The sequence below is a fragment of the Asterias rubens genome, chromosome 6, assembly GCF_902459465.1.
Source record: "Asterias rubens chromosome 6, eAstRub1.3, whole genome shotgun sequence".
NCBI classification, from domain to species: Eukaryota; Metazoa; Echinodermata; class Asteroidea; order Forcipulatida; family Asteriidae; genus Asterias; species Asterias rubens.
Genome location: NC_047067.1, coordinates 17,433,040 through 17,457,913, shown reverse-complemented (window position 1 = coordinate 17,457,913; position 24,874 = coordinate 17,433,040). Strand labels below are relative to the sequence as shown.

General features: G+C 38.5%; 2 protein-coding genes across 6 annotated transcripts; one reads left to right on the top strand and one right to left on the bottom strand.

Annotated features, from left to right (window-relative positions):
- Positions 1-1,637: 1,637 nt before the first annotated feature.
- Positions 1,638-24,597, bottom strand: LOC117291345 (putative neutral sphingomyelinase). Of its 2 annotated transcripts, XM_033772990.1 has the most exons (7): positions 24,491-24,597; positions 21,937-22,033; positions 21,399-21,475; positions 6,857-7,040; positions 5,553-5,786; positions 4,111-4,345; positions 1,638-3,426 (listed from the first exon to the last, which is right to left on the bottom strand). In XM_033772990.1, exons 1-7 carry the CDS (start codon positions 24,526-24,528, stop codon positions 3,062-3,064), a joined length of 1,230 nt encoding a protein of 409 aa, XP_033628881.1. In that variant the 5' UTR covers positions 24,529-24,597; the 3' UTR covers positions 1,638-3,061. The 2 variants fall into 2 exon arrangements, with proteins under 2 accessions (XP_033628881.1, XP_033628882.1); XM_033772991.1 differs by lacking the exon at positions 21,399-21,475 and having other exon boundaries at positions 24,491-24,577.
- LOC117291347 lies at positions 15,813-20,423 on the top strand. Of its 4 annotated transcripts, none has more exons than XM_033772995.1 (3): positions 15,813-16,527; positions 16,981-17,316; positions 19,340-20,423. In XM_033772995.1, exons 1-2 carry the CDS (start codon positions 15,990-15,992, stop codon positions 17,274-17,276), a joined length of 834 nt encoding a protein of 277 aa, XP_033628886.1. In that variant the 5' UTR covers positions 15,813-15,989; the 3' UTR covers positions 17,277-17,316; positions 19,340-20,423. The 4 variants fall into 4 exon arrangements, with proteins under 4 accessions (XP_033628886.1, XP_033628885.1, XP_033628884.1 ...); XM_033772994.1 differs by having other exon boundaries at positions 18,462-20,423; XM_033772993.1 differs by having other exon boundaries at positions 16,981-20,423.
- Positions 24,598-24,874: the final 277 nt, after the last annotated feature.

Below are 24,874 nucleotides of genomic sequence, written 5' to 3'. Positions count from 1 at the left end.
TAGATGGCGCTACAACCTCAGAATCGACAGAGAAAAAAAGTCCTCACCCGCAATTTATTTCCTATACACACCTTGGTACATCAAAATTGCCACTGTCGTTATGCTTTTTGTCTTCTTCCCAATCGATTTAAAAAGTGAATCCTTAAGTTAAAGAAAATAAGGAAAATTTGTGAGAACGGCAATTCTATTTTACAGACAAAACAATTGTACCCAACCCAAAAGAAATTTGCTCCCAAGGACAAAAAGTAGAAATAGACAGAGAAAGCAAAACAAAAGGGGGTTTACCCGGTGTTGTAATTGAATGGTTATAGTTTTATGTTTGAAGGGGCGAACAGCCCCCCCCCCCACTCAGTTAAAGGCACTGCACACAATTGGTAATTACTCAAAATATTTATAATAGCATAAAACCTTACTTACTCCCTCTGAAGAAACAAAGTTTTTGAGAAAGAAGTTTAATACCACTAAAATAATAAAATACTTCCGGCCAGAAGCCTTTTATTCCAATCTGAAAGCACACTATTTTGTACAACAAGGATGTTTTGTCTTTTATCATGAGTCCAATTTTCACAGGCTTGTTATTTTATGCATATGTTGGGATACACCAAGTGAGAATACTGGTCTTTGACAATTACCAAATGTGTTCAGTGCCTTTAAGTTTTGCATTGACCTAAATAACTTCAAATCATTGTCTAATTTGTCTTTTTTATATTCAATAGTCAAATTTATTCATGAATTTCATATTGATAAATATAATATTGCAGCAAGAATAAGATTACAGACAATTGACAAATTCAAGTTTAAACAGCAAAAACGGCCATATACCATGATACTATTATCAATTTAGAAAATATCAATATCGAGTTGAAAAAAGTGTTAATATTATGATGAATTATGTAAAAAAATATATTCAGATAGGAGAATTTTACTGTTATCAGACACAATTGTGTTAAAATGGGACAAAAAGTGTGGACACAGTCAACCTTAGATAAGCAGTGTTACCAGAGGGTGGCACACTCCCCCCCCCCAATTTTGAACCGCCCTCATTGTGCATCTTCATGATTTAGGGGCCATTGTCACAAAATCGTCTGCTTAATATCAACTTTGTACACAAATTTACACAACAAAATGTGACAGGTCAAAACCTGGCACTCACTGCCAAACTCAAAACTTGGTTTGCTTGCTTTTCAAATAAAGAGAATAAAATCTGTTCAACTTGAAATAATATGCAGTTGCACTTAAAAAGTACAACTACACAACATACAATGGACACTATTGGTAATTACTCAACAAAATTGTTGGCATAAAAACTTACTTGGTCACAAGCAATGGAGAGCTGTTTGGTAATTACTCAACAAAATTGTTAGCATAAAAACTTACTTGGTCACAAGCAATGGAGAGCTGTTGATAGCATAAAACATTGTGAGAAACGGCTCCCTCTGAAGTAACTTAGTTTTTGAGAAAGAACGAATTTTCCACGAATTTGATTAAGAGATCTCAGAATTAGATTTGAGGTCTCAAAATCAAGCATCTTAAAACACACAATTTTGTGTGACAAGGGCGTTTTTTCTTCCATTATTATCTCGCAACTTCGACGACCAATTGAGTTCAAACTTTTTACAGGTTTGTTATTTTGTGCATATGTTGAGATAAACCAAGTGAGAAGACTGGTCTTTGACAATTACCAACAGTGTCCAGTGTCTTTAAGACATCATATCCCACATTGGTATCAAGGCCAGGTCAGGCTGTTGTTTCCATAGGATTGTTCAGGAATTCACAACAAGTAAGGTCAGTGGTTTCCCTGCCTCGAATCTACACGTACATGACGGTCCAATACCACTTCGGAACGGAGCCTTGCACAACAATTGGGTTTTCAGTCTCTACCTAATTTGTGTGGATTTGCCATATTTTGGGCTTTCCTCCCCCATCTAAACCTGATCATCAACATAATTTTCTCAACACAGCTATCTTCAGGGCTACAGGTCACTGTGCTAGTTCTTTTTTGTTTTACCTTGCTGTATGTACATGTACATGTTTCTGGTGCAATCGCTATTTATTTTTAACTTGCCTCTTGCTGCATGCTCTCGTAGTGCTCTTTCGTGCTTCTGTTGATGATATTTTAAAATATAAAATTAATTGTAGCACTTAACAGAGTTTGTAGCCAGAAGTGTGTTATGCCTCCCTAGCGGAAAGAATTTTTGTATTTTAGTCTTTGAATATCTTGTATTTTGTAATTGTACTTAAATAAATATTTTTATATTTCGTAATGTTTTTCTGTAATTTTAAAAATAGTATATATATAATTTCTTATGCCCTGTAATTTTAAACACAATTCAGCCTCTGGCTGCCAAGTTTGATTGTTTTTTTAATAAACCAATAGTAATAATAATAGACTCTTTTGAGGGTCCTTTTGCAGCCCGGATGCATTCTTTTAAAAGGGCAAGGACACCAGTGTATTTCTCTTTGGTAAAGGCTTTACCAAAGAGAAACACCCTGGTATCATTGCCCTTTAAAGGGCACCTCTGTGAGCAAATGGGAATTCAACCCATTTAGCAAATAACAATCTCCAACTTAATGTCTTAAGGCCGGTATATAGTCGGTCGCGTGATGGAAATTTTGACACGCGACACAGTTTATAGTTTATATCGTTGAGGCCTGAAAACTGTGTCTTTTTTTGATCGTGTGCAAGATTTCCATTGCTCGACCATCTCGCGACCGACTATAACTCGGCCTTTAATCTGCTTCAGGGTTTCACTGAGAATTTTAAAGGTATGGTCATAGATTGGTTTTTGTCAATTATCAATGAAGATAACTGTGAAAGTTCCAGCTGAAAAAAAAAAATGCATCTCTGGCCAAAGCGTTCGCAAACAAACATCAAGCTTTAGAAATCAGATAAATGATTCATGCATGAATGGTTTCTCAGATTCAAATGTTTTGGGGTGACAAATTATTCAAAACAAGTTACATCTCAAATTAGTTTATAATACCAGCTGCATACTTCTCACCAATTACGTTTTGATTGGTCATTAAGTATTGGAGTTTTTACCAATCTATAACCAAACCTTTAACTGTGCCTCAGCAAGGATTCAAGCCTGCTGACTTGCATGGTGATCTCCCTTTTCTTCCCCACTAGTTGATTCAACTCTGTCCTCTTCACGAACCCTCCTATACAGAATGCTGTAATCCCTAACACCACCACAGCCACGAACACCCCTAGGGCACCTAGACTACTCCAGCTTGTCATCCAATGAAACAAACCTCCCATCCAGATGAAGATAAGGAAGAGGAAAATGATGAGGGACTTCAAGAGGTAGGAGAACCTTTGCTCTTTGACATCTCGGATGGAGCTCTGGATGAACGGGAGTATTTGAAGGAGGATGGAGAGACGCTCTTCAGCATTGTTCAAGGATTTTCTTGGGGCACATTCATCTCAGAAAAAAAAGAAAATATATATAAACCACTTTAAGAACAATGCTTAAAGCTCCTTGAATTGTTCTTTAATATTCCCAGTTTAATAAACAGAGAAATTAATTATCTATAAGAGATCCCTTTTCTTTGAATTACAATTCAAAATGATTTCCTTTCTACAATTTAATTTGAAATAAAAGAAAACCCACAACAGTTTGATTTTACATCTCATTACAAAAGTATGTTGCTCTTTTTGACCCTACATTTTCAGGCTCCATGAACTGTACATTACTTTTTTACAAGTTTTTACAAAACTTGTATATGTCCGACTTCACACGACTAGACTAAAATAAATTTTAAAAAGAACAGTATCGGCCATTATTAAGTTTAAAAAAAAAAAAATTAGTTTGTGCATACTGAAAGCTCATTGATATACCATTCATAAAATGATACTATTTCCATCTGAAGATTCCCTAAAACAAAATTGTTTACCAATAATCAACAATTTTGTTGATTATTTCAACAAGCACAATCGGAAGCTGGATGAGAACAATCATGACAACACACACTTTTTTTTTTTTTTTTTCAGTACAACATGACCGCTCGATTATGAGATTTTCACAGTTATTTGCTCTTCCGAAAAACAACAATGTTCTTTCACTTTGAATGACCGAATCCAAGTCCTTTACAGTGCAAAATACTGACCTTTGACCTTGTGCATCTCAAAGAGAACCTCCACCCCCTTGTGGTCCGAGTAATGCATGTCAGTGCCTGGGATCTTCTCCATGGCCAGGCTACGTTCTTGACATGTCACACTGTAGCAGGGGTTGCTCCCATACAAGATGAAATCAATGCGCATACCGGAGTAATCCGTGTAGTACTTGGTTTGCATTTGCGCGTAGCAATTGTCTGCAGTCTCAACGGTATTGCAAGGCTGGTCCTGAAATTGAAACATAAGTAGAAATTGGGATTTCTGCATTTCCATGGTTAGGATTCTGTGAGCAGCAAGTGACTTGATATGAATTGATACAAGCCTTAAGTTTTTAATATCTCCTAGGTAAATTTGGACTAGTCCTAACTCTTTTTGAAATCCACCCGATGTCACCTAGCATGGAGGTACATGTACATGTATGATAGCACATGATAATGCAAAACAACCAAGTGGTCTCCAAGATTAACCTATCCAGAAAATGGAGAGATGAACTAAGAAGGGGCATTGCTTGGCAACAGACAGCTCAGGATAGAGTGGGACTGATAAAAGACCGATCCATTAAGCTCCGCCCCATTGCGTATTGACCAATCACAACTCAACGAAGGTCCGACAAAGATCCGACATGGCGTGTGCGTATGCTTTGCGCGCGCGGCAGAGTTGTGCAGAAGAGTGTTGGAGAGGCTCACGTGTTCTTGCTCACACGCGTGTTGTGGGTGGAGCCTTATGGATCGGTCTATTGGTGAAGGGATTTATCCTCCTGGGTGAAATAGTCTTGAAATAAGTAAAATGTTTCTGAAGGCCAGTCAAACAACAATGAATATTACTCCATAACACACACAAAAACTGTATTCACTTTAAAAAATAAAAAAAAGCTTTTCAGAATGACATTTATCAAGAGGACATTGAAACCCTTATCAGAAGAACTCTTCAACTTGTAGAAAATATTTGTTTAGAGATGTGAAATGACAATGTTCACAATCAACACTGTGACATAAATCACAAGTCTATTGAGCTTTGACATTTAAGCAATAAGTTTTTTTGGGTTGTTTTTACGTACAGTGATTAGAGGTCAAAGATCTGCTTAATGTGTTGCCAATATGATGTATCCAGACCAGCTTACTGAATTGCTAACATCAAGTTCACGGTTCTGAAGTTGATATAAAAGGAGTACCAAATATCACAGAGAAAGAACACAGTCCAAAGGCAATTCAACTATTGCATGTTGATAGCACCTATAATGAAATGTTTTTGAACCTGGGAATTATGCCTCCACATCTTTACACACACACCTAAACCAGAGGCCCTTGGGGAGAGCCCTCGTTGACACAAGTCGTGAACCGCTCCCATGATGGACTTCAACAAATTTGAACTTAGAGCCTACCACTTAAATTGGTCTCCTACCACTCCAATGATTTAATTTACCCCTTTTACATACCTTGGTGTCCTGATTGATGCATTTCTTCCATGCGTCCTTAAGGCCCGCATTTACCAATGCAACCTCGTATCCCAACGAGAAGTCCTCCGTGTTGAAATCACCAGCCACTATATTCACATCACTGCTAGCCCCCGTTACTCTCACGAACTCACTCACTTCATAGTTTTGAAGAAGGCGATGCGTAAATAACTTGTCTGCAGAGATGATGCCGGACGGTGCATAAAGGGCAACGTTCTACAGGCAAAAAATTAGATCACAAATTAAGTCAGCCGAAACTGGTAACAAAAACAAAGGAATTCTCAAATGTGGGAGGAACGCCCATATACAGGTGCATGTAAAAAATCAGGCAGGAACTGAAAACCGCTAGAGTTATATATAAGAACTAGAGGGCGCACTGGCCTATATACGCACCCCGGCATGCGCGAAACAGCTATCTCACAGCGTGTGTTTGTGCGGCCATTTTGTAAGTTGAAAAAACAGCATCGCGTAGCGTTCAATAAACACAAACTCCAGCGTGTGTTTCTTATTCAACGGGCAGACAGGATGGCGCGTGCTTGTCTCCTTGCGTTCCCGTCGCGTTTGTGCAAGAAGTATCATCTGTGCGCCCTCTAGTTCTTAAATATAACTCTATGTGAAAACCCGATTTACATGCATAGGCTCGGTATGAGGTGGAACTCAAACCAGGGTCCATACAGGTGAAAGGCAAGGAAAGAAAACCATAACCCTGATCCACAAACAATAACATTGAAAAATTAACTGCTGGACAAGTTAGGTTTAATGATGGGAATTAAGCTATACCCTTTCATAATCCATCACAGTGAACTAAATGCCATGTCTGAATCAGTTGACTTTGGCTACAGCTATGGCTATTGGCTACTGCAGTAATGTTAAAGATTAGGACTTTCCATTGATCTATCAATAGCCATTGCTGAACCAGTTAGTTAGGGCACAGCCTTATTCTTTTGAGTGAACTTTGACAGTGAACGCACACTGGCAGACAAATTTTAATAAAGGGCAGGGCCCAATCTCATAGACCTGCTAAAAAACAAAAATTTGATTAGCATGAAATTTTTTACCTGATAAAAACAAGATTACCAACCAAAATTCCCTGTGATTTTCAGGACGAGCAAACAACAGCTGAATACCAGTATCAAGCAATATGCAACAAATAGAATTTGTTTTTGGTAATCCTGTTTTTATCAAGGATTTCAAGCTAAGCAAATTGTTGTGCTTAGCCAGGTTAGCAGCTTTATGCAATTGGGACCATGTAAACAAAGAGTACATGGTCAAAAACCTAAACTCACATGTAATGTGTAGACGTTCACAGTCATATCCTCCACTTCCAGTTCACATAACCCCACCCCTTTGCCAGCAAACCAGTCTCCCTCAAAGACATGGTAGGCAAAACTGTTCAGTGCAAAACGATGCATGAAGTTATTCACGATGGGCCACTTTGACAGAATGCACAAGCCACTTCCAATGCATCCGCTGTAAGAAGGACAACCACAATCAAATCCAGTTTGTAAGTGTGACATAAATCAATTGCAAGACACATTACAAAATTAGGCCTAAATAGTTTAAGAGTGGATTTAAAAAAAAACTTACAAGATTAAAACAGTACCATGCTCCTTACAATCAAGCACCCTACAAGCACTCAAATGTTTTTAACAAGCTTGCGCGCAGAGCAGTCACTTTAAACCAATCCGCATTGTTTTTTCACCACATCTCTTCCAGATTGATCGGGAGAGCTGCCTCACTGGATCCTGCTTTAAATGCTTCCAGTATGAACATATTTCTCACTGAGTTTGGTCATCTTTTGGAGGATATGCTCACCTCCCCGATGGAGCTTATAATCATGGGTGATTTTAACATACATTGTGATCGACCAGATAATCACGACACCATGGCTTTCACAAACTTCCTGGAATCTTGCGGTCTCAAGCAGCATGTGCAGAAACAGACACATACATGTAACCGAGGACATGTTTTAGATCTGATAATCACTCATTCATCACTCGACATCATCAAATATGTTGAAGTATTTGATCTTACAATATCTGATCATTTTCTGGTTACATGCACACTCGATGTCCACAAACACACACACAAACGGACATCTCTGGCTTATCGAAAGATCAAGAACATTGATGTTACTCGTTTTGCTCAGGATGTCACAGGATCACCATTTGTTGACATAGCTACGAGAGACACCGACTCTGATGTTCATGCTGATACTTACAATACAGTGTTGGGCAATCTTCTAGATAAACATGCTCCACTAGTGACAAAAACTTGCACTCTTCGTCTCAATACATCCTGGTACTCTGGTGATCTGCCCAGTAATAAAGTGAAGAAAAAGAGACCAGAGAGCAGATAGCACTCAACGAAACTTACAATTGACAGAGACTTGTACAAAAATCAACAGAACAAGGTCATTGGACTTCTCAGAGCAGCCAAATGCAGTTACTTCAGAGGCCTCATCAGTGTCAGCCGAGGTGGCGTAACTTGCATGTTTAAAGTGCTAGACAACCCACTTGGTTGTAAAAATAAAACTTGTCTACATCCATGTGGTTCAGCAGATGGTCGCATCTCGGTTTGTCGGAGGACACTCTGCGCTGGTTAGATCCTACCTCTCTGACAGATCCCAAACTGTCAGAATATGCAAAAACAACAAAACAGGCTCCGCCTCGTCAACTTATCAGCTTCAGTACGGTGTCCCACAAGGTTCGGTATTGGGACCACTGTTGTTCAATGTGTACATGCTGCGCAAGCATGGCCTGATCATGCGTTACATCTCAACATCATCAACATCTGATGACACTGCAGCCAATGTCAATGTCATTGAGAAGTGCTGTACCGATATAAAATCGTGGATGACCTACAGCTTCATTAAACTAAACACTGATAAGACTGATGTTTTTGTTGTTGGCACGACTACAAAGTTTCCGCTGTAGACATTGATATTGGAGGCCATATTGCATTACATCATCCAAACATCTTGGGGTCATCTTTTGATTGTAACTTTTAACATGCAAAGTCATATTTGTGAGGTATCTCGCAATGCATATTGCCATCTGCATAATATCAGTAAGATCAAGAAATACTTGAATTATTCTGTCACTGAGCAAGTTATAACAATGCTAGTCATGTCCAAGATAGATTATTGCAATGCCTTGTTTGCAGGTTTACCCAAGTCCACACTTGCACCATAACAACGAGTACAACATTCTGCTGCCAGGATTCTCACAGGAACCAGAAAATTCGAGCATAATCCCTGTACTTACGAAGCTCCATTGGCTTGAAGTGAATTATAAAATCATGTATACAATGTTTCTTTTAGTTTATAAATGTTTAAATTGTCTAGCCCCTGACTATCTCTGTAAATTACTGCATACTACTAGTAGAAACACACGGTTGTCATGTGATAAAACCAGACTACAGCCCTGTAACACCAGATTATGCACATTTGGGGATAGAGTTTTTTCCGCCATTGTCCCTAAATTGTGGAACCAGCTGAATTTGTGCGTCAGGGAAACAGAGAGTAATTGATGTTTTTAAATCCGGGCTAAAAACTTATTTGTTCCGAAAGGCATGTTTGTATAGTGTTTTTGTAGTTGTTGTGTGATTTTTACTATCACTTAAGGTAATTATTATTATTATTATTATTTTATTTGGCATAACAATATAAAACATAATACATTGACAATATACCCCGAGATGGGCAAGGGACAACAAAAGCAAATACATACTATGATCCGTAGATCTGTTGCCCCACATCTGGGGTACACAATAAAATTAATATAGATTAACATAATATACATGTAGTACACAAAGCATTAAAAAACAGATAATTATACAACCAATAGCAAATAATAAATATATAATAAGAATACAAAATAAATTTAAAGTAAATAAGTAGATATAATGATAAGGTAAGGATAAACAACAAAAGGAAATAAATAAATAAATAAAAAGTAAACTTGTAGATAAATTAAACAACTTAAAATATTGAACAAGTAATTCAGCTAAAGGTACTATACATGACAATAGATGCATGAGCTTGGCAGACAGAAAATCTAAGTGATTTAAGAAAGCTGTGGAAGGGCAAGAGCAGTAGTAGTGAATTGCAAATGTTTTCTGGCAAACTAGACCAAAGTCTGGGGAAAAGATGAGGAGCAGATAAATGCAAAGCATCGGTTCTACCATACAGGTGTTTGAAGGTGAGAACATTAGGATATCTATGGTTGACAGAAATGATGTCTGCCACATCACAATGAATAAGGTTAAACTTACACTTAATGATGAAATACAAAACAGAAAAATTGCGACGAATTGACAGAGACGACCAGTTGAGGGACTTAAGTCTATCGGGGTAAGACATCTCACCCATCCTCTGCCCGAGAATAAATCGAGTAGCACGTTTTTGTACCCGTTCAAGGGCCTGAGTCTGGAGAGATGTATGAGGAAGCCATGCTGGCATGCCATATTCTAAAATAGGGAGAACTAGGGATTTATAAAGACAGAACTTAGCTGAAACAGAAGAATTGAAAGCAATGGTCTTAATGAGGCCCAATGTTCTATTGGCACTTGAAACAACATTTTTAACATGGTTATTCCAAGAGAGCTGAGCATTCAGAGTGACTCCAAGGTATTTGACAGAGGATGTGGGTTGCACAGGAAAACCTGAAAGAGTGTAAACAGGGGGGTTGAGAGAGTGTTTACGGGAAATATGCATAATTTTGGACTTTGTAGGGTTGAACGTCATACCATTGGAAACACTCCAAGTGCTCAGCTCATCAAGGTCATGCTGGAGGGAAATTACATCTAAACAGAAACGGATTGGACGATAAATTAATACATAATCAGCGAAAAGAACACAATTAGAACTGAGGTTGTTAGATATATCATTGATGAATAAATTGAATAACAGAGGCCCAATAACACTTCCTTGAGGAACACCAGAGCTAACTACGGACCATGAGGAGTTCATACCAACAAATGTGACTCTTTGTTGACGATCAACCAGAAAATCTTTTATCCAGCTCCAGAGAGATCCACGAATGTTAAAGTTACTAGCAAGTTTACGAACAAGTATATGATGGGGCATACGATCAAAAGCTTTGCTCATATCCAAGAAAACTGCATCAATCCTTGGGGGACTACGTTTATCTAAAGTTGTAGCCCATGAATGATACACATTCAAAAGTTTGGTGACACAAGATTTGTGAGGAACAAAACGATGCTGCTTATCAGACAATAAACAATTAGAATTTAAATGATCTTTAACAACATCAGATAACAGTCTCTCCATGATCTTGCTAACAAGAGAAGTGAGAGCAATAGGCCTATAGTTACTAAGAAGGGAACGGTCACCAGATTTAAACACAGGGGTGATGTTGGCAAGCTTCCAACCACGGGGAAGGCGTCCACAGGCAATGGAATCATTGAAGATTCTACAGAGAACCGGAGAGATTGTAGAAACTGTGTCACGCAAGAATTTAGCGTTGATTCCATCTGGCCCAGGAGCCTTCCCCAGAGGTAAGGAAGATAAGGTACGCTGAATATCATCAACTGAGAAGTTAATACTAGACAGAGCTGGAATGGGAAAATCACATGTGGGAGGGTCTTGACAAACAGGGACATCAGCAGAAAAGACTGAAGCAAAATAAGTATTAAATGCACAAGCTATTTCATGTGGGTTGACTTGTGTTTGGGCACCATGTTTAAACGACAATGGGGTAGGTGATTGTTTTCTACTACGAACAAAGGACCAAAAACGTTTTTTGTTATCCTTAGATGAAAACATGTTATCAACAAAATGTTTATAAGCCTCTCTTAGCACTTATTTTCCGTTCTTTAATTAATTTGTTTTGGTGTGTCTCTTTTTACAATTTTATTGTGGTCACAGCTGGTCTGTCATGTCTGTTTTTACAATCCCTAATTGCATTTTGCATTTTAATATTTTGCATACTTGTATTGTATATTTTCCATTGTATGTTGTTTATTTCTATAATTGCTAAATATGCTCGTCATTGTTCGCTTGAATTTTTTGCCGATTTTGAACTTATTTGTATACCTTGTTGTTTTTTCTGTTTATCTATATTTTAAATGTTTCTCTGTATTAGCACCATGGGGCATTGTTTTCAATGGATAGACCTATGGTGCTGTATACATTTTTTCTATTATTATTAGCTGTTCCGACCTACCGTCGGAACAGGTGTTGTTTTCGTCGAGATTTTTATTATTTTTATTATTATTATTATTCTTTGTTTCCGCCTAAAACCCCATAGCGTTTGTACAGCGTTTTTGTTCAGGCCCCGTCTCCTAAAGTATGAGGATAAAAGAGTTAAATCATATATCAAATTGAAGCTTAGAACATAAGCTTTATTCTAACAAAAAAGTGTTAAAATTCTTAATTAATTAACCACGTGGTCTTCATTTGAATTTTTAATTTGTAAACTTGATGCAGTCACTTTCATGTTATTGTGAAACATTCTCTTTGGTAATACAACACAGTATGTACCTCAATGAGTTGTTGACTTCTTGAGAGGAGTCTATACTATTTGGTTTTCTACCCGCGTTCTGGACACATTACTCTGTACACGTACAAAGTATGGAGGGTTGGGATTTTCGTTAGAACGTGCGTTAAATTTGTCCTTGTTTTTCTAACCGCGTTCTGGACCAATTACTGTGCATGGGTTTCGTTAAAACGAACGTGCGTAATTAGATTTTTATTTTAAATTAGGGTTTTTGACGACATCGACGTCGTCATTAAAAACCCCCTTAAGGCATCTAATACTACATTTCAACCCTACTTAATAGTTATAGGCGTTAGCAGTTCATATTTAGTGACAATGGTCGCAAAATCATGAAACGAGAACTATTTCGCCGGATCATAATCCCCTCTGTTGATGCACACATGTAAAAACCCACCATTTTTACATCGTGCCCTTCTAGCCTAGTGGTCATCAGTCGCGACTACACATCTGAGAATTGCGAGTTCGAATCTCCGTCCGAAATCAATATTTTTGTATCCCCAAAACTAAAAATATATTTCTTTTTGTAATATTTAAGTTTGATTCTTATCTTTATATCGATAGTGTTGCCTTTTCTTTTTCTCAAATGTTAGCCCAACATAACCTGTGTGCATGCATGACACGATGATGTTTAAAAACACAGTAAGCGAAAAATGGTTCTGTGAAATCAACTTGTACTAGATCAAACATCAAACCACCGACCCAAATTTTTTTTTTAAATCGTAATTAATTAACCACGTGACCCATATTTGCATATTTAATTGTACAAGGGGACAAAGTTGTTGGAACTTCCTGTTGATGCTGACATCATGAGAACATCAGCATAAGTATTGGAATTGCACTACCTATTGAACCACTTGGAGTGTTCAAGGAGTCCAACACGTCAGTCTAGAGTCCAAGTCTGATCGTAAAAATCAATTCAGGCATCATCTTCAATTTAATTTTATGCAACAAGCAAACTTATAAATTTTCTGATTTTATTTCACAGGGTAACATAAATGGCTGTTAGCGAACGGTTTCCAACAAAAACTACATGGTGTACGTGCACAATACTCTTACTGGCCTCAAGCATTTACCTCTAGATAATAAATCAAGCATTCAGTTCAAAATGATAAAAGTTTGTTATTGCCACGTTATTCAGCGAACCATGAATCATACACAGCTACTATTCACAAGAAAATCTATGTGTGGAGGGTAACAGACAGCACACAATGGAACCGGAGTTTAACAATGACAATACCAAAAGTGCAATCGTCAGCCGTTGAAGTTTATTATACATGGGGCTGATGGTGATCAAAAGGATAAAAGTTTGTTATCGCCACATTATTCAGCGAACCATGAATCATACACAGCTACTATTCACATGAAAATCTATGCGTGGAGGGTAACATACAGCACACAATGGAACCGGAGTTTAACATTGACAATACCAAAAGTGCAATCGTCAGCCGTTGAAGTTTATTATACATGGGGCTGATGGTGATCAAAAGGATAAAAGTCTGTTGTCGATACAACCGCCCACTTATATTTAACGGACCATGAATCACGGACCATATGCACAAAATAAAATATTCAAAAGAATATCCATATAATAGATTTGTCTGGTGTATAAACTGATGTCCCAGCCATTGGATTTTCGTGTGTTTTTGCTAGATTCCTCGCTCCCCAACCAAAGTGACTACAAAACGTCTCTAATGGATAACAATGGTATATTTCGACATGGTTTTTTTCCCAGCAAGAGTTGTGGGGCCCAATTTATCTAGTATTTATTTTTGGTATTTTGTTTTTCTGTTTCATTTAAATATATGGTTAAGTTTTATTTTACGCTAACTGTTTTTGTGTTTGTTCTTCCTGTAAATTTGAAATGTTTTGCCGCTACATAAGATTACACCCACTAAATAGAATTGCTTACATTGCTTTCTTCGTTAGAAAAAAAGGGGGGGGGGTCCGTACTCGTTAAGGTTTGCTTTTTATGGGCCCCTCCATCCCCTACATGTGTTTTGCATTGATTTTTAGTTTTTGTTTTCTATTATTGTACGATTGCATTTGCTTGTAATAAATGATTTATTACCTTCTGTGTAGACTAAGCAAGTCTCGCGCGTATTTGAACTTGCGGGACCATTATGTTCCAAACCTTATGGAGTGGGACATTTTGTTTCGTCCATTATTTTAGTTTAACGTAGTTTATGACCATGAATATTATAAATATTGTTGGAAATGTAATACTAGTTAACAAAACGTATACAAGAAAAATCCTTTCAACAAAAGAAATCCTACTTTCGGGATGTCAACTTCCCGAGATAAATTATCACAGGAAGACGACATCCTACTTTTAGGATGTCGACATTCCGAGATAAATTATCACAGGAAGACGACATTCTTCTTTAAGAATGTCGACTGTTTGTAGTTATAAGACTCCTTGGGGATAGGAGAAAAATTTGGAAAAACCGTGACCTCAATTTGACCTCTACTTCCGGGTCAACCGGAAGTGGGACCATATCTCAAGAACTACTCAACCGATTTTCAATTTGTTTTCACTTACAGACTCCTTGACATTAATATTGACTGTGAAAACTCGTGACCCCATGTTGGCCTCTACGTCCGGGTGAACCGGAAGTGGGACCATACGCCAAGTACTATACAACCGATTTTCAATCCTGTTTGTTCAGTTTTATCCTCCTAAGGCATAAAAAATAAACTTTGAAAATCCATGACCCCAAGTTGACCTCTACTTCCGGGTCAACCAGAAGTGGCACCATATCTCAAGAACTACACAACCGATTTTCTAACTTTTTTTCAGTTACAGACTCCTTGGGCGTTAGAGATTAGCCTTAGGTTACCGTGACCCCATGAAGTGGCACCGTAACTCAAGACACTGTACAGTATTTTTCAAACATTCAGTTATAGACTCCTTGGTAATGTTAACACATAATCAAAGCAAAAGAACACGGAACAGCTTTGTGTTTGTTCACACACACCTAATGTCTAGTTATTATTACAATGTTTTGCAGATGTGGGAGGAAATATCAGTAATGCGAGACGGTCTAAAAACCCACAAGACTCAAGGACCAATGTAGAGTCTAAACCTAAGACTTTTAGTTTAGTTCTACCCCTGGTAGGATTTAAACCAGGATCCAGGGAGGCAGCTCTCCCGATCAATCTGGAAGAGATGTGGTGAAAAAAACAATGCGGATTGGTTTAAAGTGACTGCTCTGCGCGCAAGCTTGTTAAAAACATTCAAATGCTTGGTAGGGTGCTTGAATGTAAGGGGCTTAGAATGCATGTGCCAAAATCACTTCAAATATGATTTATAACGTCATCCTAAACTGACCCTAAACTGCATTACGGATCATACCCCAGCACTAATAAAATACCCAATCAGCCAATATATTTTGAAATTTCAAAATCCACCAAGGAGCTATGATTGAGCAAGGTATTCTGTTAAGTAATGGTACAGCAAGATCGTACCCCACTGACAACAAGGTTACCATGGAGGTGAAATAAACAATCGAATGTTCCAAAAAATACAAAACCCTTACATTTGTGACATGTATGATGTCACAAATCCTTACAGTACTCTTAAGCCGGCCTCAGGTAGACCTACGATTTTCTTGCGCCCGCAACTAACCGTCGACAATGCACAGACAAAATATGCTCAGGTCACAACAAATTTAGTTTCATTCGTTGGGATAGCATCAATGATGGGAGTGTGCCCCCCGTTCAATGCAAAGTGTTGGTCATGGTTCAAGGGAGCCACGCCTAGAATTGATGTAAACTCACCGAAGCATTAAAGCATTCGGATATATAAAGCTACGGTAGTGACCAGTGAGTTCTTTCAGGTCGTTCACTGCTGGTTACCCATATTGTTCGTGTTTTCCTTATATGAAGTTCTGATAGTGTTATGGCTAATGCAGAGGAGCACGGTTCTGCTTTAAGCACTGAGCTTTTGTTTGAAAAGTTTCAGAGTTATTTCGACAAGAAATTCGACAAGTTGGCTAACTCCACTATCACAGATGAAACAGCGGTGAAGGAACTCAAAATAAAATTGGAAGCGAAGGAGTTGACCAAGCCCGGTAATTCTGCCCAATTGCTGTTTTGTGGACAGCTAGAGATTATTCTAGATAAAATAAAAGTCGCCTTTTTGCAGAAGGGTGATACAGACAAGGTCGTCGAAGCTATTCACGAGGCTGAGGACCTTTTAGCGGATAGAAAGCAAAAGATCAAGATCGCTGATAGCAGTAGAGCAGGTTGGATCACCATTCAACAGTTAGAGAAGGGCGGCAAGAGAGACCAGTCTTCCGAAGATCAGAAGAAGGTGCAGATAGCTGAGGACGCTGCTCTCAAAGAATTGGAAGGAAGAAAGAAACAAAAGACTTCGGATAGACGACAGCAAGATGGGGTGGTTTTCAAGAATTTTGGTGACCGTAGTCTTTTTCGAGGTAAAACGTTAAATTCCCCCTTTTGTCTTTGGTTGTTTCAAAGGGCATCTGAATCCTGGCCCTTATCCAAAGTTGTCATTAAAATAATTCAGAAATTGAATCATTTTGTCGTATAGTGTAATCATTGAGGCTGTTCTTAGAATGAAACTGTTTTTCATGCGGATGAGCGAAGCGAAGGAGCATGAAAATTTAGTTTCATTCGTTGGGATAGCATCAATGATGGGAGTGTGCCCCCCGTTCAATGCAAAGTGTTGGTCATGGTTCAAGGGAGCCACGCCTAGAATTGATGTAAACTCACCGAAGCATTAAAGCATTCGGATATATAAAGCTACGGTAGTGACCAGTGAGTTCTTTCAGGTCGTTCACTGCTGGTTACCCATATTGTTCGTGTTTTCCTTATATGAAGTTCCAGTTTTTCTCGCTGTTTGTATTTTTTCTCATTATACATTTTAGGCATGCCAAATGATGTGTGTTTCAGCTGCAGAATGCCTGGCCACTGGGCCCGGGAGTGTCCCTACGCAACAGGCCCCCCACTGTCACACCGAGTCCGATCCCGAGCTCAGACGGCTCTTCCCCTTGGATACAACACTTTCCACTCCAGAGGTGTGTCGGTTCCATGGCAAGCTCCCGCCTTTCATCGAACAGGGTACAACTTCCTACCAGCAATTGCGGGAACCACGCCCACAGGCTCATTCAAGCCCGCAGAGTCAATTGCAGCGCCATCAACGTCAGGCTCAAGCGTCTCTTAAGGTGGCAAGCCTGTCACATAAGTTTGCTGACGTGTTGGAGGTACGATGTGATTATCAGGATAGCAGTATTAAGAATTTAATTTCTGATAAAGTCAATGTGAAAGGCAGGTTACGAGCTCACTCACAATTTTGGTTTCATATAGGGGCATCATCCATGGTTTTGTCTGTTATCAATGAGGGTTACCGCATTCCTTTCATTACATCACCACCATCCATGTTTTTCAAAAATAACAAGTCGGCAATTAAGGAAGATTCCTTTGTGACGGAGACAATTTCAGAGTTATTAAGCTCTGGTAGAATAGAAGAAAAATTAAACCCTTCATTTGTTGTCAATCCCCTTTCTGTTGCATATCAGGCATCTGGTAAAAGAAGGTTGATTTTGGATTTGATTAACGTAAATGAGTATGTCCCAAAGATGCATTTTAAATTAGATGACTGGAAAGTAGGTCTTCAATTTCTTTCAAAGAATGCTTACTTGTTTTCATTTGATTTGAAATCAGGGTATCACCACATTGATATCTCTTCCGACTATCAGAAATACTTGGGTTTTTCTTGGATCATAAACAATGTTCGCAGATATTTTGAGTTTACTGTTCTTCCATTTGGGTTGTCTTCCGCACCATTATTATTCACCAAGATGATGAAACCACTCGTGACCCACTGGAGATCGTGTGGCATTCTCATTGCCCTGTACTTAGATGATGGTTTTGTGGTGGTACCTGCTTCATGTGATAATAACACAAATGATTTTCACATTGCAAGTAAAATCTCCCAACATGTAAAAGTTGATTTGATAAGATCTGGTTTAGTTTATAACATGGACAAATCTTGCTGGAATCCTGTTAACCAAATTGTTTGGCTTGGCATGCATTGGGACTCCGTAGAGGGCACTTTGCGAGTTTCCCAGAGGCGCGTTGATAAAATTCTGCGCACTATCAATGAGTTGACTTCTGCAGACGTTGTCACAATTCGCAAGCTACATTCTTTTGTAGGCCAGATCATATCTCTGGGCCCTGTTGTTGGTAATTTAACTAGACTATCCACTAGGAACTGCCAAGTGAAAATATCACAGGCTCATCATGAAGACGATATTATCAAACTTGATAATTTGTGCTTGTCAGAAATTGAATTTTGGAAGAGTAATGCTTCAAAAAGAAATGTGCGTTATCTATTTGTTTCCACCAGAGTGAACAAGATAGTATGTGGGGATGCAAGTGCAGTGGGATCTGGTGCTATATTATGTAATGATATCCATACAGCTCACAAAAATTGGACTGAAGTTGAGGCAAAAAGAAGTTCCACTTGGCGAGAATTGGATACAATATTATTTGCAATTTCATCATTCCTGCCAATAGTATCCAATTCACAACTCAAAATCTTCACAGATAGTCAGTCAGCAGCTCGTATAGTGGAAGTAGGAAGCATGAAGGTGGATTTACATAGTTTGGCAATTGATATTTTCAATATTTGTATTAATAACAATGTGCGTCTAGAAGTAGAATGGATACCAAGAACCATGAATGACAAAGCAGACTTTGTCAGTAGATTGATCGATTTAGATGATTGGATGATTTCAGACAAATTCTTCAGCATAATCAATGATACATGGGGTCCTTTCTCAGTTGACTGTTTTGCAAGTTATTATAATGCTAAAGTGTCCCGCTTCTTTTCCAGATTTTGGAATCCAAATACAGCCGGCGTAGATGCCTTAGCACAGGATTGGTCAAAAGAGAATTGTTTGTTAGTGCCCCCTGTACTTTTGATCCCTAGTGTTCTAAGACATTTGTACTTATGTAAAGGCAGAGGAGCCCTTGTTTTCCCCTGGTGGCCCTCCTCCCCCTTTTGGCCTTTGTTATGGTCTTGTTACAGAACATGGATTACGGGAATGATAACTCTTGAAGGTTCAGACATCTTAGAGTTGGGGAATAACAAGAATTCTTATTTGGGCTCAGATACGTTTACTAGTCCAGTATGTGCCATATATATTGATTGTACTGAGATTTGATTAAGTTACATGAGTTGATTATTTATTCTTAATTAATTTTCTCTTAATTGCTGTATAGGTCATTCGCAGTCAAGATTTTTGGTCAAGCTTTCCCAACAGTATAGACGCATTCAAGGAACAAATTTTTCAGGATATTTTGTTAGCCAAAGCAGAGAGTACTCTAAACAGTTATCTTTATAAATGCAGAGATTTTTTCGCTTGGTTGGTTGCTCATAAAATTCCTCTCCGATTCCCAGTTCAAGACACTGTTGTTGCTGCTTTTATCATCGATAAGAGTAATTTGTCGCAATCTGAAAGTTCAATAATTACGATTTCCGCTGCAATTAAATGGCTTCATTCTCTCCTGAATATCGAGTCAAACCCAGTAGACTCTCCACTACTGAAACAGATTGTAATCAGCCAAAGAAAATCACTGCATAAACCCCCAGAGCAGAAGGAACCTTTAACAATTGATCATGTGAGATCTATAGCTGATAAATTCGCTAATCAAGAAAGTAGTCTCATACAATTAAGGACGGCTTGTTATGTGACGTTAATGTTTTCTCTTCTGTTCAGACACGATGAGATGGCACAACTAAAAGCATGCCACATCACTGAATTAGAAAATCAAGCCGGGTTGAGAATTTTTATTCCCCGTTCTAAAACGGACATTTTTAGAGATGGCAACACTACTTTTTTGTCGTGCACACAGAATACTTACTGTCCAGTAACAATGTTACGTAGATATATGCATCAATGTGATATACAATGTGGCGAAGATGTGTATGTATTTACAGCCTTATCATTTCATTCGAGCACAAAATCTTACAAACCGGTAAAGCACAAACCTCTTAGTTATACCAGATGCAGGGAAATCTTTTTAGATGCAATGAAACAAATTGGCATAGAGCGTCCGCAGTCTTTTGGTTTACATAGCATGCGTTCTGGAGGCGCTACTCATTTGGCCAATAAGGGTATATCGGAAGAGTTAATCATGCAGCATGGTAGGTGGAAAACCCAACAAGCCAAAAACAGGTACATTAAGCGGGATATAGAAACTCGCTTGGCCTTATCGAGGTCTCTGTGCGAAAAGTAAAGGAGTTAGAATTGATTGGTCAAAAAAAAAAAAAAAAAAAAAAAAAAAAAAAAAAAAAAAAAAAAAATGTTCGGTGAAGAGAAATGGACTGAGGACAAAGTTCAGTAGAGCCTCAAGGGCCAAAGTTTCATGATTGGAACTTGAGAGAGGTGAATTCTTTGTTATTAATGAGTTTTTTGGCCGGACAGATAATCCGAAGAGCCGTAAGGGCTAAAATTCCTCGGTGGAATTATTGGTGATATTGAATTATGTAATTTCTTTTCAAATAGATTTTCAATTGAAATGTATCATGAAAAATTATGGATTATTAGTTTCATATTTAATGAGTTGTCAAAACAGTATTTTGCTTATAATTTAATCTGAATGTTTTTAAAGAAATAATATTATTGTTATGAATTACTCCAGGGTAATCGGCATCTGAATCCTGGCCCTTATCTCAAAGGGCATCTGAATCCTGGCCCTTATCCAAAGTTGTCATTAAAATAATTCAGAAATTGAATCATTTTGTCGTATAGTGTAATCATTGAGGCTGTTCTTAGAATGAAACTGTTTTTCATGCGGATGAGCGAAGCGAAGGAGCATGAAACTGAGAAATCGTGCACCTGCGATTGGTTCCTGAATGTCGGGATCATGTCGTACAAGTTGAAACTGTTCAACTCTTGAGACTGTTAATTTTTTTCGAGCGGCAATTGTTTCAGATTGTCTTAAAATCATCGCAGTTACGATCAGGTCGTAAATAATCGCCGACGGAAAAGTTCCCCATAGTCTTAGCTCAGGCGCAATGTGATCCTGAAAAGTCAGTTGCCGACTATTTTTTGTTGACGCAAGGTCGACCTGAGGCCGGCTTAACTGAGGTCAAAGGAAGACCTATCATCATTGGCCAAGAGTTGTGCATTGTTTGACCTCAACCATGGTGACCCAAGGGGTCTATTTGAAACTGTTAAGATCAACAGGGTCTACAAGCCAAGATGGCGCTCACAAACATCATAATAGCTGACTTACGAATAAGATGCCTCTATGAAAAAACAAATATATAATTTACCTGTGGAAATAATGATGATGTGGCAGGACATTCTTCACCTTGTCACAGATTGATTCATAATCTTTCTCAACCCAGACCTAATGAAATTGTATGGCATAAAAAAGAAACACTAAAATTTTACAAATTGTACTAATTGACTTCATTAAGTTTATTATCACCTAACATTCTTTTTTTTACACACATGTAGTCAGCTGGTTATAATGTTTGTTCCAAACCCAAACTTGTGTTCTTGTGGAAACCGGAAAATATAGTGTACACGTCTACAGAGATTCAAGCCTGATATTCCATTCTCGTCAGGGCATGTTAATACCAAGGGCACCTCTATGAGAATGATTTAAATTTCTTTTTGAGCCATTTTAGGGGCACCTAGGCAATGGCCATTTAGTTGTTTCCATAAGTTATTAGGACTAACTCGATGGACCCTCAACGTTCATACATTGTGAAATATTTTTACATACAGTATTATAATTATAATTACATTCAAATACTGACACCACCGTGTCCCCCCCCCCTCCCCCCTTTGGCAAACTGAATGTACCTCTTGTAGAGTAACAACATCATAGCGCCCTCTAGCGAGCTCTTCTCCGATGCATCTTATCCGCTCCTCTCGATGTTTACTGACGTACTTGAGTCCCCTGTGTGTATAAATCAATAGGAAATCATTTCGTCAGATTTTAATAAAAAGAATCCAATGTCTTGGCTCGTACGCCTACTTCTAATTCCCCACTGATTTTAGTCAAGTGTTAGTCAATGCATGCCTGATGCTTCATTCTTGAAGGCGTAGGGCACCAAGGCATTTTCTACCGTGTAAAAAAACAAAACATTTTGTAAGTAGGCCTTCAAACTTTGAAAGTATCTTTGAAACGATGTAGAAAGGTTTGCGTTAACACCATGTAATGATTATCTCTAATGAGTTGGGGTGGTTCTAAAAAGAACCGTTGGTTTCAATCGGCGTTTCGATCAGTATGCTGTGATCGTCTTCTGGAGAAAGCAGTCTCCAGAAGACGATCAGAGTACACTGATCGAAACATCGAGTTGAAACCAATGGTTCTTTTCAGAACCACCCCAACTCATTAGAGATAGTCATTACATGGTGTTACCGCAAACCTTTCTATATCGTATTTCCACCATGAAAAGTTTCAAATCCTACTTATTGAAACATTAGTCAACAAATTTTGTTTGCTAGAGCAATTTTAGTGGGGTAAAAATTGTCTACAGAAGTGAGGATAGAAAATACTAAGGGAAAGTGTTTCTCTGGAAGATTGTGTCCAGCAGCTTGGAATGATATGCTGCAGGGCGTAGAATCTTCATCCACCCTGTCACTGCGCACTGCTGTTTGACACAAAGCCCACTTATGAGTGCAAGCAAAATTTCTTCATGGATTGAAATGCCATGGTCAACTGACTATGAATTTTGTATCTAAGAAAATAAAAAATGGTGCCAAGTGTAATTAAGAAGGCCCTACATAATTATCTCGGTTTGTCGAATTATTTGCAGTTAGGATGTCGTTATCCAAAGATAATTTTGTCGGTCCGTAGTGGGGAGTATGAAAGGTAACAGACAGCACACAATGGAACCCAATTTAATAGTGACAATACCAAACGTGCAACCATCAGCCCTTGAAGTTACATGCCCTGATGATGATCAAAAGGATCAAAGTTTGCAACAACCACCCACTTATATTCAACCAACCATGAATCTAGATGCACAAATAAAATATTCAAAAGAATATCCATATAATATAATATAAAGATTTGTTGATGCATAACATGATGTGTCCTGGCAGCTCTGGGATTTCCGTGTGTTTTTACAAGTTTCCTTGCTCCCCAACCTGAGTGACGACAAAACGCCTCTAATGGATGACAAGGTTTTTTCAGCACTGTGGGGCCCATGTTTCCCTAGTACTATTCTTATAACACACCTTTTATTCTATTACATGTACTGTTAGGTATTTTGTTTAAATCTATTTCATTTAAATTCATTTCTCACTGTATTAGGGAAAAAATCATTTTACGTTTGTTCTTCTTGTAATTTACATAGTATACACGCACAGTGTACGTCAATTTCTAATGGGTGCCTGCTCACTCCGTCGAATCTAGCCCCGCCTTAGAAATAGTCAGAGCATTAAGTTTTGTACGAGAGGAAAGCCCTTGAACATGGCAATCCTGTGGTGGTAACATTTTGAAGATTGATGATACTGGGATCGAAATTACCCATTGTACATTTTGTTTTTCTCTCCGACAGCTCTGTGCACAAAACTCCCATAGTGGAGGTTGTTGAAATCGTTTCTGAGCAACCCCGCTTACTTGAGCTTTTTTATATCAAGAAGTGTGCAAGTCGCCCTAAACTAATTTTTGCCGCAACATTTTCTTAAGATTTAACCACCCGATAGAATTGCTTACATTGCTTTCTTTGTTAGATAGGGGGTCCGTACTCGACAAGCTCTGCTTTTTACCTGCCGCCTCAACTCCATGTGGTAGTACTTTTTTTTAAGTTTTTGTTTTCTGTATGATTGCATTTGCTTGTACGAAAAATAAATGGTGAATGGGATATAAACGGGACTGGTAAAGAACCATTATGGGAATGGATGGGACAAACAAATAATGAGCAACGGGGGGAAAAAATGGGAAGTGCACTACTTCACAAAGGGGGGGGGGTTGTAAAATCTCACGCATAGCTGGCCCCTGAACTTGGCATCTCTGGAGTGGTGCACATTTTAAGGTTCCCTTGGTTGGGGGCCCTGCGACTGCGTACTTCTAGAAACTATAAATAAGGCTCCCCCGGAGCCTTAAAATAGTTTCTAGAAGTTTGCAGGCCTTGCATTTGCCCAGTTTGGACTCTCCTCCGCTGACCCAGTAACTGGGGCGCTGTACTCCTTTTTTTCGAAATTTTGACATTATATAAACATGTCAAAATTTCGAAAAAAAGGAGTACAGCGCCCCAGTAACTGGGTCTACACCTCCAGAGTCCATGGTCTACTCTACTAAATGTTTGAGCATAACCTTCGACAGGAAACTTTATTCTCAGCATGATAAAGCCTAACGAAAATACAGACCGTGAGTAAACAGCATATAAATTTGGAATAAACTTACCAGCAATTTAAAGTTAAAACACGAAGTTGTATCACCATCTTCACCTCTCTTTACTAGTGATTTATTTGTTCAAGATTCAATCTTCGTGTCGAACGTGTGATCGTGAACGATATGTTGTGTAATGTGATGTGATGATCGATCAGCTAGCTGTTTTGCCTTTACAAGCCAAACTATTGTAGACCACTAGAGGGCGTGCTTCACTTGATCACTGTGGCTTTTTTTGACGCCGACTAGCCTTGCATTTTTGACAGCTAAAAAAACCCATCTATTGATCTTCAGTATGGAGATCAATGCTAGAAGCAGACTGGCTCAGGCTAGCTGAAGTAAAGTAAAATGTTGTCAGAAAAGATCTTCATAATGATGAGGCATAAGAGACAAGCATAG